Source organism: Mus caroli, unplaced genomic scaffold (genome assembly GCF_978045245.1).
Source record: "Mus caroli unplaced genomic scaffold, Mus_caroli_1 scaffold_20, whole genome shotgun sequence".
NCBI classification, from domain to species: Eukaryota; Metazoa; Chordata; class Mammalia; order Rodentia; family Muridae; genus Mus; species Mus caroli.
This window is the reverse complement of record NW_028227275.1, coordinates 3,467,192-3,485,833: the sequence shown is the minus strand read 5'-3', so window position 1 is coordinate 3,485,833 and position 18,642 is coordinate 3,467,192. Positions and strand designations below refer to the sequence as shown.

Below are 18,642 nucleotides of genomic sequence, written 5' to 3'. Positions count from 1 at the left end.
CTGAGAAACACCTAGAGAAATGTTCAACATCCTTAGTCGTCAGGGAAATGCAAATCAAAACAACCCTGAGATTCCACCTCACACCAGTCAGAATGGCTAAGATCAAAACTTCAGGTGACAGCAGATTCTGGCAAAGATGTGGAGAAAGGGGAACACTCCTCCATTGTTGGTGGGATTGCAAGCTGCTACAACCACTCTGGAAATCAGTTTGGCAGTTCCTCAGAAAATTGGACATACCACTCCTGGGCATATACCCAAAAGATGCTCTAACATATAAGAAGAACATGTGCTCCACTATGTTCATAGCATCCATTTTTATAATAGCCAGGAGCTGGAAAGAACCCAGATGACCCTCAACAGAGGAATGGATACAGAAAATGTGGTACATTTACACAATGGAGTACTACTCAGCTCTTAGAAACAATGACTTCATGAAATTCTTAGGCAAATGGATGGAACTAAAAAATATCATCCTGAGTGAAGTAACTCAATCACAAAAGAACACACATGTTATGTACTCACTGATAAGTGGAAATTAGCCCAAAATCTTGGAATACCCAAGGTATAATTCGCAGACCACATGAAACTCAAGAAAAAGGAAGACCAAAGTGTGGATGCTTCAGTCCTTAGAAGGGGGAGCAAAATATTCACGGGAAGAAATACAGAGACCAAGTGTGGAGCAGAGGCTGAGGAAAGGCCATCCAGAGACTGCCCTAATTGGAGATCCATCCCATATATAGTCACCAAACCCAGACACTATTGTGGATGCCAAGAAGTGCTTGCTGACAGGAGCCTGATACAGCTCTCTCCTGAGAGGCTCTGCCAGAGCCTGACAAATACAGAGGCAGATACTCGCAGTCAACCATTGGACTGAGCACGGGGTCCCCAATGAAGGAGTTAGAGAAAGGACTGAAGAAGCTGAAGGGGTTTGCAACCCCATAGGCTGAACAAGATCAACCAACCAGACCCCTCCCCTTCGCCCCCACCCCCACAGTGGTTGCTCCAAGGGACTATAGCATCAACCAAAGAGTACACATGGAGGGATCCATGGCTCCAGCTGCATATATAGCAGAGGACATCAGTGGGAAGAGGAGCCCTTGGCCCTCTGAAGGCTGGATGCCCCAGTGTAGGGGAATGCCAGGATGGGAAAGCAGGAGTGAGCTGGTGGGTGGGGGAGCACTGTCATAGAGGCAGGGGTATGGGGGATGGGATAGGAGGTTTCTGGAGGGGAAACCAGGAAAGGGGATAACTTTTGAAATGTAAATAAAGAAAATATCTAATAAAAAATTTCAAAAAAGAAAAAGAAAAAAATGCTTCCATAAGATCCACCTGTAAGGCATTTTTAAAATTACAGACTGATGGGGGAGGGCTCAGCCCATTGTGGGCTATCCTGGGGCTGATACCCTGTGTTCTATGAGAAAGCAGTCTGAGATAGCCACGGAGAGCAAGCCAGCAACCAGCACCCTCCATATCCTCTACATCAGCTCCTGCCTCTGGGTCCCTGCCCTGCTGGAGGTCCTGCTTCCAGTGCCTTTGATGGTGGAGACTTTAAGTGAAAGAAACCACTTTCTTTCCAAGTTGCTTTAGATCATGGTGTTTCATCGCAGCAATGTTAACCCTAACTGAGATATCTGGTATACCCTGTATATGCCTATATAACCTACGTGTCATGGTTAGTTTTTAACTGTCAAATTGACTCAGTATGGAGTGTCCTAGAAGAATTCTCAATGAAACATTGTTTAGATTAGCTTTGTCTCAAGTCCTCACTGTGAGACATTATCTCGGTTACTGTTCTTTGCTGTAGGAAGACATCCTGAGTGTGTATGTCGCCATTGTGGGGTGCTCTCCCATGTTCTGGCTCTTGCATCTTTTTGGCCCCTAGTATTTGCCTCTCTCTCCATATCCCACTGAAGGCATCAGTCCTATACAACTGTAACCACTTACTCCACTTTTTTGTGTGTGTTTTTTTTTTCCCTTTTAAAAAAATACAGAAAGCACTGGAGCTCCAACAGGATTTCCCTCACGGAAACACTTTCTAAGCTATTAGGAGTGAAATCATGAGCCATTTTAGCCTTTTGCTAGAAAACACCGTGCCGTAGGTGCTGACATGGGTGGTGATGTCTTAACCCACAAAGCATGGGTCCATTCCAAGGCCATCACCCTCCCCAGTGTCCCCCTTCCCCTGTCACCTCTCACTTTCTCAAACAACAAATCCTCTGAGGAGGAGGTGCCAGCATACAATTTGAATAGCAAACTATTGTTAGAGGAAAGTCTCATATAGGAAGCCTGGGAGGGAGCAGGTGAGTACTTCTGTACCGCTATACTGATGGTCTCCATATAGGAGGAAGGCAGCCATGTTGGGCTTCATCTGTTGACATGATCATGTGACTTATGTGACTTATATCCTTGGGAAGATGAATATGATATATTGCATTTGCTGATTCTCTATTGGTGACCTCTCCTTAAATGCCTAAAGTGATTTTATGGATACTCTTTTCTGGGTAGCAGCAGAAGCCATTCACACCTCTGGGTGGTCCTTTTCCGGGAGAGGTGCACAGTCCAGTTTTGTACCCTTGGGGTTCACTCTTCTGGATGGCGATGGCTCATCCCAGACTTTCACCTCTCTAAACACAGTGCTGTTCTGACTCAAAGCTTATTTCCCCATCTTGAGGTGTTCTGCAGGCCAGGCTTCTGACTTAGTCCACCAAGGTTCCTCTGGATTCTCAGAGGGCAGGGGTAAAGCAGAACCTTCTGTCTGTGGGGTCACCGAGGTGCCAGCTCAGCCATATTCCCTCTCACTGTACTGTCTTTCTGCTGATTGTCAATCGGTGCTTCAGTCTCCCCTTTATAACTACTTTGAACAGTGTCACTATAAACATTAGTTCCTCCTTTTACAAGCCCCAGTTTGTAATCAGAGGTGCTTATTATAGACCATCCCAAATGACATATGAAGGAACTGTCCTGCTTCACTGGCTTACCAGCAAGGATGAGAAATGTCTGAGACTTGTATTTAACCTGTGGCCTCACCACCATGAGTTGTACAGAGTGTCAAGAGCTGTAGATTAATATTTTAAGTATCTAATTTAAGGAGAATCTAAAGGATTCAAAAGCAAAGTCTAAAACCCTCAAGCATTTGCAAAACAAACACAGCAAAGCTAATGTGGAGGGGAGCACACAGATGTGACGTGGTCACCAGGATCATGAAAAAGGCACATGATCTTGCTGTTTTTAAGGGTTTTAAAATAGATTTTTAAAAAAAGGCAGTAATGTGCATCCCGAATGGACAAGACAAAAAAATCCAAGTCCTTGGTAAACAGAGTCCTTGACATGACCCACGAGTATTTACAGGGTTCAAAAACACCCCACCAACCAAACTTCAAAACTAAACAGAGCAAGGACAAAGACCCATGTGAAAGGTGGACAGGGTACGCAGGTGCCCCCAGTCTCAGCAGTGAGCTCAGATCTGTTAATGTAAACGAGGCCTGGGGCTCTGGGATTCCCTACCTAGAATCCATAAACAGTGCTTATTGTATTGGAAATTGGCCTCAGAATTTTCTCCCTGGCTTCCTTGTGGAAGAAAATAGATGTTTATTCCCTGTTGGCTCTGGTAAATTAGTGTAGTTAATATGACAGGCATGAATGGTGGCAGTGCAGTTTGTGGGGAGTTAAAACAACATTCCCACAATGCTGAGGTGAGAGAGCACAAATGGTAAAAACAGACCTCAGCGAGTCCTGTCAGTAACTTCACACTTACCCTTAACTGCTACCTAATACCCACAAGCCAGCCTGTCCTGATGATAACCTGCTGTTCTGGCAGTCAACCTCCCTTCCAGTATTCTCTAGGTCTCCAGCTGTCAGGAACTGGTTCACTGCATGCCTCACTGCATATCTCACTGTGTGTCTCACTATGTACCTCACTGTGTCTCACTGCATCTCTCACTGTGTGTCTCACTGTATGTCTCACTGCATGTCTTGCTGCCTGCCTTAATGTGTGCCTCACTATGTGCCTCACTGCACGTTTCACTGCATGCCTCACTGCATGCCTCACTGCATCTCTCACTATGTGCCTCACTGTGTGCCTTACTGCGTGTTTCACTGCATGCCTCACTGCATGCCTCACTGCATCTCTCACTATGTACCTCACTGCATCTCTCACTATGTACCTCACTGCATGCCTCACTGCATCTCTCACTATGTGCCTCACTGCATGCCTCACTGCATCTCTCACTATGTGCCTCACTGTGTGCCTCACTGCGTGTTTCACTGCATGCCTCACTGCAGGCCTCACTGCATCTCTCACTATGTACCTCACTGCATGCCTCACCGAGTGTTTCACTGCATGCCTCACTGCATCTCTCACTTTGTACCTCACTGCATGCCTCACTGCATGTCTCATTGCATGCCTCACAGCATGTCTCACTGTGTCTCACTGCAGGCCTCACTCTACTGCTTACAAAGCAGCTGAATGTCCTTTCCCACATAACCCCACCCCAACTCCCGCCAACCCTATTCTACCTTCCTTCATTGCATTGTATCCAAAAGGGCCCAAGTACTATTTTTAAGGCATGACTTAAATTATGTAACCTGATGATTTGAAACTTCCATCCCATTTTTAGTTCTGATGGGGGCTCAGGCTCCTCTGCCACCTGGTCCAGCTGATGGTGTTACCTCTTGTTGTCTGCTCCACTTGCAGTTGGTTTTGTGTGTGTACTAGATGGTGTGAGGAGGGGTTTGTTGTGTGTGTACTAGGGGGTATGGGGAGGGTGTTTGTTGTGTGTGTACTAGGTGGTATGGGGAAGGTGTTTGTTGTGTGTACACTAGGTGGTGTGAGGAGGGTGTTTGTTGCCTATGCTGTTTTTCCCTCTCGTTGCTTCTTTATTTGCTTTCATTTTAGGCTATGTGCAGTAAGATTCATTTTCTGGTGTAGTCTTAGGAACTCTTGTAATTTCCACCTTTGTTCTCAAAGCCCAGAATGATGCTCTAGCATTCTTTCTTCTTCCCAGAATGACTGGTGCCTGTCCCTGTTCCCATCTCCACTCCCACCCTTGCCCCGACCCCTATTCATGTTCAAGTCCTTGTCCCTGTCCCCTGTCCCCAGCCCTTGCCCTTGCCCCTGCCCTGTCCCTGTCCTCTGTCCCTGCCCCTGTCCCTGCCCCTGTCCCCGCCCCTGTCCCTGTCCCTGCCCCTGTCCCCTTTCCCTGTCCCTTGCTCCTTGATGCAGTTTTCATATGTTCTTTCCTCAGCCTATTACGTTTGAGATTTGTCTGTGTTATTTGTGTTTGTGTCAGTAGCCTGATCTTTGCATTGTGAGTTAGTATTTTGCTTTTGGACATGTCACAGTTTATTGTCCCACTGAGAGAACTTACACTTCTTGGAAATTAAAAATAATGTATCAGAGAACAACATTTTTTTTTATGTTTAATATGGACTCCAGTTTTTATTTCTCTAGGATAAGTTCTTAGAAGGTTAGGAGGTGAGAGGTTACCTGGACTTTCCTCTTCACAACACTCGCTGCCATTTTAGAGTGACAGTATCTCTTCTCACGGAACTGCAAAGCTGGAAGCTCCTTGTATCTCACATCTTCATCAGGGCTTGTCCCTGTCAGTTCTTTAATTTAGTTACACACACACACATACACACTACACATTCACACACACACACACACACTACACATTCACACACACACACACTACACATTCACACACACACACACATATATACACACACTCATACACACATATATACATTCTTGCACACACATACACACATATATACACACTCACACACATACAAATATAGTTGCACACACACATACACACTGACATATACACACATATTCAAACAATCACATGCATACTCACACACACTAGACACAGGCATGTGATCACACACACTTATACACACACATGCACAGGCATGCACTCACACACACATACGTACAGGCATTCACCACCCCAACTCCCCACTGACAGCATGTACTTATGTGATGGTATGTTCTGGATTTCTTTGCCTTTCCTTAAGAGGTGATACTGTCTATACCAATGATAATCTTTCAGGTTCTTACTCACTATACCTTGGTCTTCTTTGAGGAAGTGCTTTTCAGATCCATTGCCCATTTTTTTTTTTGTTCATTAACTTTCATTGTAGTATTGTTGAATTTTCAGTGCACACTTTACATATTTGAAGTATAACTCTTTGCTGGATATCTTATCTGCAGAGGTCTCAGTCTTTGGATTGTCTTGTACTCTCTTAATAGCGCCTTTCACATATTTACAACGTTTTTAGTTTTATGAAATTCAGTTTTCAGTGTTGGAACAAGCTACCCCCCAACTCAAATTTTCTAAGGTTTTATATTTTTAATTTGCATATTTAGGGCTATGTTCCTTGTCAGCCATTTTTGTTGTTGCTTTTCAATAGAAATTTAGCTACCGTTCACTATTTCACATTATTATAGCAAGTCTGGCCTTTCAGCATACATAAGGTTCGATGCTCGGGAAACCCCTCTGAGTACACCTACCCGCCACCACTGACTTCAGTGTAAAATCTGTTACGATGCATACAGATGGCTGTAAATTATTCAAGGGCAGCAGAAAAGCTGGGAGGAAGAGTGCTCTTTGAAACATGGCTGACCTGGCTGCAAGGTCACCAGTGCTCCCTGGAGTCTTCCCTGGCCTCAACATAGTGCTGTCTCAGACACGCACGTGATCACCATTGCCCACAGTGGTCACATTTCCCAGAGCTCACTGAAGGCCAGTCAGTGGGGACAACCTCCCTCATTTTTCCTTTTACTTATTTTTTTAAAAGATTTATTTTATGACTTATTAATTACTTTTTTGAGATCATGATATAGTTATATAATTCCCTCTCCCCCTTCTCTCTCCAAATTCTCCCATGTACACTTTCCATTTTCAAATCCATAGCCTCTTTTCCAGTGTTTGTGGTTGTATACATAACTGTGTATGTACACGCCTGTGTGTGTCTACATTCAGATATCTAAATCTATCCTGCCCAGACTATACAATGTTACTCGTATGGATGTTTTCAGGGCCGGCCTTGCTCTTGGACAACTAGTTGGTTATCCAATGGCTCTTTTCTGTGGTAGACTGTTTCTCCCACTCTCAGTATTAGTTGCCTATAGTTTATGACTGCTGGGAGCAGTGAGGTGCCTCAGCAAGCAAAGGGGCTTGCCACCAGGTCTTAGGGCCTAAGTTCTGTTCCCAGCGTCCTCTTGAAAGAAGGAGAAATGCAACTCCTTCCAATTCTCCTCTGACTTCCACGTGTCACCTGGGGCATGTGGATGAGGACACAAATTCTGCTCCATCTCAGAGTAAACAGGAAGAGTCCCCTTCCCTGTCACAAACCCTTCAGTTGCAATACACACAGCCCATGGGGAGCTGGAACGAAATGTAACTGATTCTACTAACATGATCTACCGGGCACAGACAAGCCCTGTGAAGTCAATGTAGCAGCAGAGAGATGCCTGAGAGGGAACCGAAGGCCTTACAGGTGGCTTTGACTGAAGTGACCCTTCTTACCTTTCACTGTCATGTCTGCTACTCTCAGCATCCACAGCTGAGTTGACTTACAGCAACATGCATATTTCAGACATTTTTATCATGTGTCTGTCTGTCTGTCTGTGTCTGCCTGTCTATCTGACTATCTGTGTGTCTGTCTGCCTGTCTCTTAGATCAGAACATTTGGACTTCATCTACCAGAATGAATCACAATAGTCTGGGTGTCTTGAAGGCTAGAGATGTGCTAAGTCAGACCTGAAAGCTAAACAGACAAGGTGCCAGTGCTTTGGTTTTTTTATGAGGTCCTACCTCCAAGCAGTAGAAAAGTGGTCTCTAGTTCTTAACTCCTTGGCTTCTTCCTACCTCCACCCCATCCCCAGCATCCCCCTTCCCCAGGGCATCAAGTCTCTCCAGCATTAGCTGCATCCTTTCCCATTCACGCCAGACAAAGCAGTCCTCTACTACATGTGTGTTGGAGGCCGTGGAACAGCACATGTATGCTCTTTGGTTGGTGGCTTAGTCTCTGGGAGCTCCCAGGGGGCCAGGTTAGTTGGCATTGTCGTTCTTCCTGTGTGGTTGCAATCCCCTTCAGCTCCTTCAGTCCTTCCCCTAACTCTTCCATAGGGGTCCTGACCTCCTTCCAATGGTTGGCTGTAAGGTCATCCCCACTGAGTCCTGGGAACCTCTTACATTTCAGGCCTCTGGGACTTTCTAGAGGTTCCCTCTCCACCTCCTGAAACTACATATTTCTGTGAATTCTCCTGGTCCTCTAGGCTTCTCCCCCCATACTTGATCCTTTCCCCCCTTTCTCCTTCTCTACCCCTCCCACCCAGATCCCTCCCTCTGCCTCCCATGATAATTTTCTTCCCCCTTCTAAGTGGGACTGAAGCATCCTCACTTGGGCTTCTCTTCTTGTTAAACTTCATATGATCTGTGAGTTGTATCATGGATATTCTATACTTTTTGGCTAATATCCACTTATCAGTGAGTACATACCATGCATGTCCTTTTAGTTCTGCATTATCTCACTCAGGATGATATCTTTTAGTTCTATCCATTTGCATGTAAAATTCATGATTTCCTCATTTCTAATAGTGGAATACATTTCTGTATCCAGTCTTTGGTTGAGGGATATCTGAGTTTTTTCCAGCTTTGGTTATTACAAATAAGGCCACTATGAATATAGTAGAGCATGTGTCCTTGTGGCATGGTGGGGTATCTTTTGGGTATATATATATATATATATATATATATATATATATATATATATATATATATCCAGGAGTGGTATAGCTGGGTCCTCAGGTAGAAAACTATTTCCAATTTTCTGATAAATCACCAGATTGATTTCCTGAGTAAAGGTTATACAGTTTGCAGTCCCACCAGCAATGGAGGAGTGTTCCTCTTTCTCCCCATCCTCACCTCATCCTCAGTGCTGTCACTGAGTTTTTAGTCTCAGCCATTCTGACTGGTGTGAGGTGGAGTCTCAGGGTTGTTTTGAATGGCATTTCCTTGATGACTGTGGCATCCTCCATGAGGCATTGTCTTAATTTCTAATTGGTATGGGAGGGCACAGCTCGCCTTTGTGCCTTTGAGTTTCCATCCTGAGGCACGTGGGTAGGCCTGGGTTTTATAAGAAAGGCAGCTGAGAGAGCCCGTAGGTGCTGCTCCTCCCTGCTCTTCACTTCAGTTCCCAGCTCACACTTCTGCCATGCTCACCTGATGCTAGACTGTAACCAGAATCAGTCAAGCCTTTTCTTCCCCAAGTTGGTTTTGGTGATGGTGTCCATCAACAACAAGCACACTAGGACGGACAGTAATCTTGTCATATTGGGGCCCTTCTTCATGGAAGATAGTTAAACTCCAGTCCCCTCTTTAGGGCTCTTACATTAATTTTTGGAGGGAAATGTTAACAAATGTCCTCTTATAGACAGTGTTCTGTTTGCCCCATTCACCAGTGGGCTTTTCTTCCATCTTCAGTTCTTTGCAGATGGATAAACTGACAAACCTTGTAAATTCACTTGACATAAATTGGCTACATTGTTAATGTTTCAGTTGGTGACAATGAAATCCTCTTGTGTTAAAGAATTGACCGATCATTGAGAGGTACATATCAATTGTTAAGGGAAATTAATTAATTAATTAATTAAAGGTGAAATTTCTCAAACAGCCGGAAGATTATTTCTCTTTTGTTACAGCAGACCTGTCTTATCATCCCTTGTAATGTTAACTGGCTGCAGCGCAGGCTCATGTCACCCTGTGTGTGCTCTGTGCCCCCTCCCCTTCAAAGCTGGCTCTAGATCAGTGGTTCTCAACCTGTGGGTTGCATATCAGATATCCTGCATCTCAGATGTTTACATTTCAACCCATAATAGTAGGAAAAATAGTTATGAAGTAGCAACCAATGTAGTTTTACAGGTGGGGGTCACCACAACATGAGGGCCTGTGTTAAAGGGTTGCAGCATCAGGAAGGCTGAGACCCTGTCCCCGATGATACTGCCACCCAGTCCCTCTGTCCACCTCCGATGTCTGTGGAATGTCCCCTTCTAAGTGAGAGTGGGGTCTTCCCTTGGGATCTCCTTATTACCCATTCTTTGGGTCTGTAGATTGTACAATTATTGTCCTGCACTTTATGGCTAATACCCACTTATAAGTGAGTACCTACTATATGTGTCTTTCTGCTTCTGGGTTAACTCACAATGATCATCTCAAGTTCCATCTATTTGCCTGCAAAATTCATGATTTTTTTTATAGCTAAATAGTATTCCAATGTGTAGCTGTACCATATTTTCTTTATCCATTCTTCACTTGAGGGACATCTAGGTTCTTTCCAGTTTCTATTACGAATAAAGATGCTGTGAACATAGTTGAGCAAGTGTCCCTGTGGTATGGTGGGATATCTTTTGGGTCTATGCCCAGGAGCGGTATACAGCTGGGTGTTGAGGTAGAACTATTCCCAGTTTTCTGAGAAAGAGCCAAATTGATTTCCAAAGTGATTGTACAATGTTTTCATGTGAGGGGTTCTGTAAAAATCATCACTTAATAAAGATTATGATCAAATTATTGTAATATCTCTCCCTACATTTCTATTTTTTTATATCATCTCTGTTTTGTGTACTTTTTTTTGTAAAATTATTTCTTTTACTTTATTCATTACATAGATGTTGTATAAATATTTAACCCCAATCTGGGTTTTCTACTCCACCTTTACTGATCAGTTGCTGGATAAAAGCCATGCAACTTTTATATTTATAATAAGCCTTTATCAGCACTAGAGCCGGGCAGATATCTACCTTCTTCTACACTATTTAAATCTATTTCCTTTTGATTACCCCAAATTATTACTTTATATTTATAATAAGCCTTTACAGCTATTGGCTATAGGCATCTTTATTCACCAATCAGGGATAACTTGGGGGGCAAGGTTACATAGTATCACTTGGGTCCCTTGGCACTCTCTCATCTCTGGGGCAACCAGGCCTTGTTGTCCGGACTAAACATCACAATACATAGCACCAGACCAAACCTCAACACATAGATGTGTTGAACCCTCCAGACCTTGGTGCTGTTCTTGGATTACATAGTTTACCTTTCTCTCTTCTCTTTCCCTGCCCCCTTTCTTCCTTGCCCTCCCTCCCCTCTTCCTCTGTTTTCTCCCCCATCCTATTCCCTGCCTCTTTCCTTCTCCTTTCTTCTCTCTTTATTGAAAGCCTGTGTATCTGTTCTCCACAGTGTCCATTCCAGACACCCACGGGAGCCACTTTATGGAATAGTAGAGAAAGAAACTTCTAAGAAAGTAGCCCAAACTGATTTCCATCCCGTGGAAAAATAGTAACAAAATCAAATTGCAGGGCACAGACTTTTGACGTTAGCCATTAAAACCTTTGGTTTAATGATAAGGAAAAGATAACTTAAAGTGCTAGTCCAGTATATTTCAGTGAGTTATAGGATCAAAGTTTACTCCCCTTCATGCGAAATGGAACTGACAGAAAGCAGCACACAGAACACTGCCCCATCATGCCTCCCAGGGAACCTAGGAATTGTAGATTCTGTCATTAAGATTCCAGATGGAGTCACCGAAGGCTATCTGTCACTTCATGACTCTGAGACACTGCTGTCCTGACAGGAAGCAGAGTTGAGCCCATTGGCTCAAGTCTGTAGTATTGTATTCTTCCTCTGAAGAGAGTGGAGTTGCAAAGGCTTCGTACACTGCTGTCCTTTTTACCGTAGAAGTGATTCTCTTTACTTGAGTCAAGGAGTTTGAGTCAGAAGGAGTTTTAATCTTCTAGGAGAGCTCCAGCGTCTTTCCCATCTACAGCGATTCTGCTCATGTAACTGCTGTGGCACAGATGAAATGACTCTGGTGTTCAAATCATGTTTGATATGTGACTGTTTGTAGGTAAGTTGTCACCTACTACTGTAGCTGTCACCTACTACTGTAGTTGTCCTTAAGGAAACAGATGGCAAAAGGAAGGTTGGATTAAGTGTGCAGGATGAAAAGATTGCCTGGTTTAGCATTTAGCCAGAACAGAAATGTCAGAGGAAAAAAACCTTTCGTATTAATACTTGTGAAGTACACACTTAGTAACAGTCTCCATGCCTCGCTGCCTCATCTGAGGTACATAAGTTCAGGCGTGCGTAGGGGAGTAGAGAACCGCTTGCAGTACTTGTCTATAGATGGTAGTCATTTTATTTTGAATGCTATGAATGAGCTCATTTTGGAATGATAAACTTATATCGTTTGTGCTAAAATATTTTAAGGATATAATGATGTCACTGAAATTGAAATGGACCTTTGGACTCTGATATGACAGTTCCCACAACTGTCAAAGTGGCAATTCTCACCTCTGTCAAAGTGCCAGTTCTCACCTCTGTTGAAGTGCCAGTTCTCACCACTGTTAAAGTTTCAGTTCTCACCTCTGTTCAAGTGACAGTTCTTGCCTCTGTTGAAGAGCCAGTTCTCACTGCTATTAAAGTACCAGTTCTCACCTCTGTTAAAGTGCGTGCCAGTTCTCACCACTGTTAAAGTGCCAGTTCTCAGTTCTGTCAAAGTGCCAATTCTCACCAATGTTGTGACATTTATTCTAGTAGCCTGAGGACAGCATGAAAAATGCAGTTTCCATGGAAATAATTAAGATCTAGACAGAGCGCCTCAACCTAGACAACTTTGGAAGTCTCTGCATATAAAATGTGTGTGTGTGTGTGCGCGCTCGCTGATGCACGCTTGGCCGTGTGTGTGCCTTTATATTTTAAGTGTTAAGCACCATGACACAATCAAATGGTGACAATACAGATTCCCCATGACATTTGAAACGTCTCCTTGAGCGACTCCTGGGGAGGAACTGCTGAGCCAGAGGGGTCACACAGGCCTTCTCAGATGTAAGAAGTTTCAGAATGTAGTACGCCAATTCAGTTTCACTCAGAATAGAACGGGTGTTTGGTGGTCACAGTGAGCATATTTTCATAGTTTGAGCTAACTAAAAGTGAAAACCGTTGTCTTGTGAGTCAGCAGTTTCCCAGAAGACTGCTTAATTAGGTAAATTACATACTTTGTCACTGTCTGAGTTTACCAAGGATTTCTTTTCTAGGAAGGATTATGAACTAAATAATCTCTTAAATCCTTTGAAATGATAAGATGCTGTGATTTTGGCAGTACAAAAAAAACAGATGTAGATTTGTAAAATTAATCTTCTGTGTGTGTGTGTCTGTGTGTGTGTGTGTGAGTATGTGAATGTGTGAGTGTGTGTGTGAGTGTGTATGTGTTAGTGTGTATGTGTGTGAGTGTGTGTGTGTGAGTGTGTGTGTGTGCCACAGCCCCACCCCCATTCCCATACTGCCTGTCTCTGTTTTCTGTGGTTAAGGACCAGGTCTTTAACTATTTAGGAAAATGTATTCCCAGCTAGCTATGTGCCCAGACCCAGAATCTGTCTTTGTGAAAAAGAGAACTGCCTTCTTAAAACTGATATTGTTAGTTTTAAAAAATATCCACTTACTCATTTTTGTTTATTGGAAGGGAGTGCCTGCACGGGCCAGTCACATGTGGGCACCGCAGGACAGCTCTGAAGGGTTGGTTGATCCTCGTCTTCCTCTCTCATGAGGGTTCCAGAGACAAAGTTCTGGTCCTCAGGGCGGACAGCACACACCTTCACCAAGAGAGCCACCTGAAAGCCTCTTAAATGGAATTTTAAGGGGAGTCTATAGTTTAAAGAAGGAATTTGGGATGTAATCTGCATTTGTTGATCTTATAATGGGTCAAAAAGGATGAAAGAAAACAGAATTTCTCGGGAGATTTCAAAGGATGAATGGTTCCACTTCTCAACAGAGAAATCCTCAGCTGAGAAGCGAGTCTGTTGATAGGAGAAAGGACATTTAGTTAGTTCAGTTGACAAGTTTGTGGACAGTGTCCTCTAAATGTTGTGTTTCTATAGATATTGAACTTTATTATCCTGGATGATTCTCTAGCTCCATTGTTAGACAAACTAGAAAAAGGAAAGGAAAGTTAAAAATCAGTTCACAAAGAAAAAAGTGAATCAATTATGAAATTCTTTTAAAATATTTAACACGACACATTCTCACTTCTCTGTATTTTAATTTACTTTGTATTATTTTACTTTACTGCATATTTCAGGTGTATCATGAGTACAATTATTTGTGCTTTATTTTCTAGTTGTTTTTTATCTTTGCTGCTGGTGGCTGCTGTGGTCTGGAAGATCAAACAAACTTGCTGGGCTTCTCGTCGGAGGGAGGTAGGCAGTGATGTTACCTAATCTCTCTATGAGGGTCTCAGCAGACATGGATCTTTGTTAACTCAGGAATCTGCTCCTTTCCAGTACTGATCTGTCAAATCAAATTTACACACTCGTCATGAACAATCTTTCGATTCTTATAACTTTAGAGTGGAATGCCGCAATCATTTTAGGATACTGTGCATATGATGTTACAGGCTTTGTTGATAGTATTAGAATTCATCACGAATACAGATATTAATTCTGTTAACGAATAAGTAACATAGTTAGTTTGACATTTAATTACGGTGTGAGAATACTGTTGTACAACAGTATCTCTGTTGACGTTAGGGCAGTTCTGCGTATCCTCATACGTTTGCCTTAGAGAAGATAGCTATTATTATAGAATAGTTTCTATGGGGGAAGGTGGTCTGAATCTTTGACATTTCCTGGCCATCTGATTACTCAGCTATGTCTAAAAGAATAGGCCACTCTGATGCACTTGCATATTAGAATTAGTCACAATATTCCTTACAGTTGTAATGTTGGTTAAAGCAAGGTTATACTCTCAAAAATAACATCTGACCATGTAAACACACAGACACTTTCTTGTCTTTTGACATAATGGTTAGTGGAAAGAAACAAAAAACAACTTATGAGCAAATAGCCAGGTTTATTGTTCTGTAGCTTATGTAGTAAAAACTCTTAGTTTCTATTTACCGACCTACTGTGTTGCGTTAATACTATTATTCGAACGTTAGCATCACCGGTAACTTAGTGGCTGGGCGTTCTTCAGCATTTTTATGTGCCTGTTTAACTGTGCCTATAAGAAAACATTTAAAGCTAATTGAAACGATCTAGAGTACTTGAGGCTAGAAAATTAGTGAATACGACATGAACTTACAAGTTTCCTATATTTCAAAACCCAGTGCCTGCTTTAATGTATTTGGAAATGTGACGTTCTTCCAAGTTTCTGTTCACCTCAGTCCTGTGCTCATCTGTGAGTCAATGTCTGACCAGTACAGCGAGATCGAGAACCAGCTTGGTGGAGCTTTACGATAAAAGAGTAATCTTGGTGAAACGGGCTTAATTCTGTGTGGATTCTAACAATCTCTGGTCCTGGCAGAGGGCGTGGTACAGAAAGCATAGCTCTAAGCATGATGGCAGGCAGGCAGTTGGTAACCGAATGGAGCCGGTCACTGTGCTTCCCTGTCCATGAGGAAACAGATCAGGACCAGCAGTGGCCTCTGACCCGCATTCTGAAGATCAGTGGTGAGCGATCTGCTCTCAGAGTGGATGGAGCTCAGCTGGCCTCGTGGAGGTGGTCCGCCAAACCTCCTTTTCATCATAAAGATAGCTGTGTGATTGACTCTAAGTCCAGATTGAATGTATATATAGAATCTTTACTTATATTAAGCTCAGAAACAATGCAGTTATTTACTCTTTGAAAATATAACATATTTACTCTGAAAAATAAAACCCTGTTATTTTTGTATCTTACATTCTCTTTTTAAATGATGAGCGTATTCGGCTTAATATTCTCTCACCTTAGAGTTTTTATTATATTGTCTTAGAACTTTTAAAATATACTTATATTTTGATCGTGTTAAAATCTCCCAAAATGATTCGGTGGCCGTGAAAAGGGTTAGAGAGATGCAGTGAGGAACAACTACTGTTGCTGTGGTTAGATTGCCACAATCCATGAAAGCACATTGCTGTGGCCGTGGGTCTTCTCTCAGTGTGAGCTTCTGTCTCTAAAGAACAGGGAGGTACTCTTCTCTGTCACAATTGGATTTGTTCACCGCTGCCTAAACAGACAGATTTGCCTAAACAGACATATCTACAGGGGTGAGGTGTCCTGCTACACGCATGCTTCAAATAGGTTTTTTTCTTCAATTCGTTGTTTCTAAATACTTTTCTTTTTCTTTATTGGTTATTTTATTTATTTACATTTCAAATTTTGTCCCCCTTTCCAGTTACCCCTCTGCAAATCTCCCCTCCCACCCCTCTTCCCTTTTCCTCTGTGAGGGTGCTCCCCGCCCCACTCCCCTACCCCACCACTGTAGCATCCCTTTATGCTGGGGTCTCAAGCCTCCACAGGACAATGAAAGACATTAAGGGTTGTGAGAACAATCTGTATGTTAATGTTCATAGTAGACACGATGTTGTTTGTTCCCTTGGTTAATGGTCAGATACCAGTTTAGAGGATTTTTATTTCATTGAGGAATTATATCCAGGTTTGTTTTCTGATCTCCAAATACTTTTAATGTCATTACATGCCCTTATGATGATAATTGTGTTCTCAGAGGGTATGTGAGCAGAGGCAAGTGCTGCGTGACTTAGCCTCTCCTTACTCAGCTTGACTGAGACTGTTCTGCTCGCAGGTGGTGCAGCCCTCATGCATACTTGTCTACACTGAGCTCTCTCTCTCTCTCTCTCTCTTTCTCTCTCTCTCAGAAACTAACTGTTGTTATGATTCAGGCTCACCTGGGATTGGCAGAATATTAGTTTATTTGCAATGATATATTTTTCTTAGAATTTTGTAATGTAGTGCCGGGGAAATGTTAGTGACCCCCCCTCCCCCAAGAAAAAAAAGAAAAGACCGGAGTCGATCTGATGTAACTCACCGCAGGGCCTTTATTCTATTTGAGCTAGCTCAGGCACCTCTGATACACTGCTGTCACACAGGTTGGTTTTGGAGGTGGGGGAGCCCTGAATATCCATTGGGGCAAGGCTTGATAGTAAGCAGCAAACAGGGATGTGGGGAAGGAGTAAGTGTGCAAGCATCTTATTGGAAAGCTATTGTGGCCTTTAACATAATCGGCTGGGGTTTAATTTCTCTTCCCCTCTGCATTGATGGGTCGTTAGGCAGGGGGTGGGCTTGTAACCTGGGGGTGCAGGTTTGTTGGAGGAATGACCTGGAGACACTGGTCTTGCTGGGGAGTAGCCTAGAGACAGGAGCTAGGCTTAGGTTTTGTTGGGGGCAACTTGGAAACTCATGCTAGGTACCAGCCTGTTAGTTTACCTGAGTTCAAACTTAGGTCAGGTTCTCTAAAATGGAGTCTGAACTTAAAAGATTTGGCCTCTCAGTAACTGTTTTTATAAAAGTTGTGGTGTTTTTTCCAATTATAAGGACTGTTTTAAATGAAAGTAACTTAAATCACATATTGGGTTTAACCGCACAGCATATTGCTTCTTATTCTTTGACACCTTAATTACTCTTAAACTTGAGTACACTTTTTGTAATATAATTTTAATATCAGTCACCTATGATTATTATTCCTTTTGAATAAGACATCTAAGAATTCAAGGGCTCTTAAAAGTCTATAAAGACTTCAATTTGGATATTACCTCTTCAAATTGGTTCCTATGGTAACTTACCCGTGGCATAATATGAACACTGTCTTTGGGCCTATGCGAAGGAATGAAAAAATATTGGATATTGGTTCATTGGAAGGCTGAGTGCATTGTCGTTCCTTGCTCATTTTACACCAGTAAATGAGGACATGCAGCTTCCAGGGCACACTCCATTGTTTCTAGACATCACATGCAAATATTTGTTTATAACAGACGTGTGCTAAAATGACTTGACAAGTTGCTGGTTTGAATGTCTTCATATTAATATTGCAGTTTGAGATTTAAAAAAAAGTGTGTATGGGTTAAGCCTGCACGTATGTCTGTATACCACATGAATGCCTATTGTTTGAGGTCTACAAGAGGGTGTCTGACACTCTGGAACTAGAGTTACAGATGGTTGTGAGCTGCTCTGTGGTTCCTTGGGATTGAATCCTGGTCTGAAATGAAAAGCAAGCTTTCTTAATCGCTGAGCTATCCAGCCCCAAGTTTGAAATTTTCGCAGTGATCATAATAACTAGACTTATCAAGATTTTTAACTTTTTCTTATAATCATATACTTGATTAACAAAAGAAGGTCCTGGGAGTTGGCAGTTTATCTTTCTTGCTGTATCACAGACTGATTGAAAACTATAAATAAGAAAAGAAGGACAAGGGCTATATATTTTGAACCAGCTGTCTTTAAAACACATTCAACGCATTACACATGAACACACAGTATTTAGGGAGCCCCTATCTATTGTGTTAACCATGGGGGTGAGGCATGATCTATGAAATTTTTTGTTTTTGGAAATGAGATGATTAATTGAAATCAATGTGAAGTGTTAGATAATTGTATGTAGAATTAATATGGAAAGATTTGCAATGGTCTTCAAAAATATGAAATATAGAAAACATATCCTGAAATTATAGTTTTTTAAAAATATTGGCATTGCCATCATATTTAGGTCCAATTACCTAGATTGATTAAGAAATGGCCAGGAATAGTGACTTTCTCTAAGTAAATATTATGGGATTGACCAAAATACCTTCCATTTTATATATTCAAA

General features: G+C 42.4%; 1 protein-coding gene across 1 annotated transcript in view; it reads left to right on the top strand.

Annotated features, from left to right (window-relative positions):
* Positions 1-18,642, top strand: part of Atrnl1 (attractin like 1) — a 516,957-nt gene that overhangs the window by 170,225 nt on the left and 328,090 nt on the right. Inside the window, exon 26 of the mRNA XM_021151617.3 lies at positions 14,182-14,260. Within this exon, the coding sequence (XP_021007276.1) occupies positions 14,182-14,260 (79 nt within the window). The remainder of the gene's footprint in view (positions 1-14,181; positions 14,261-18,642) is intronic.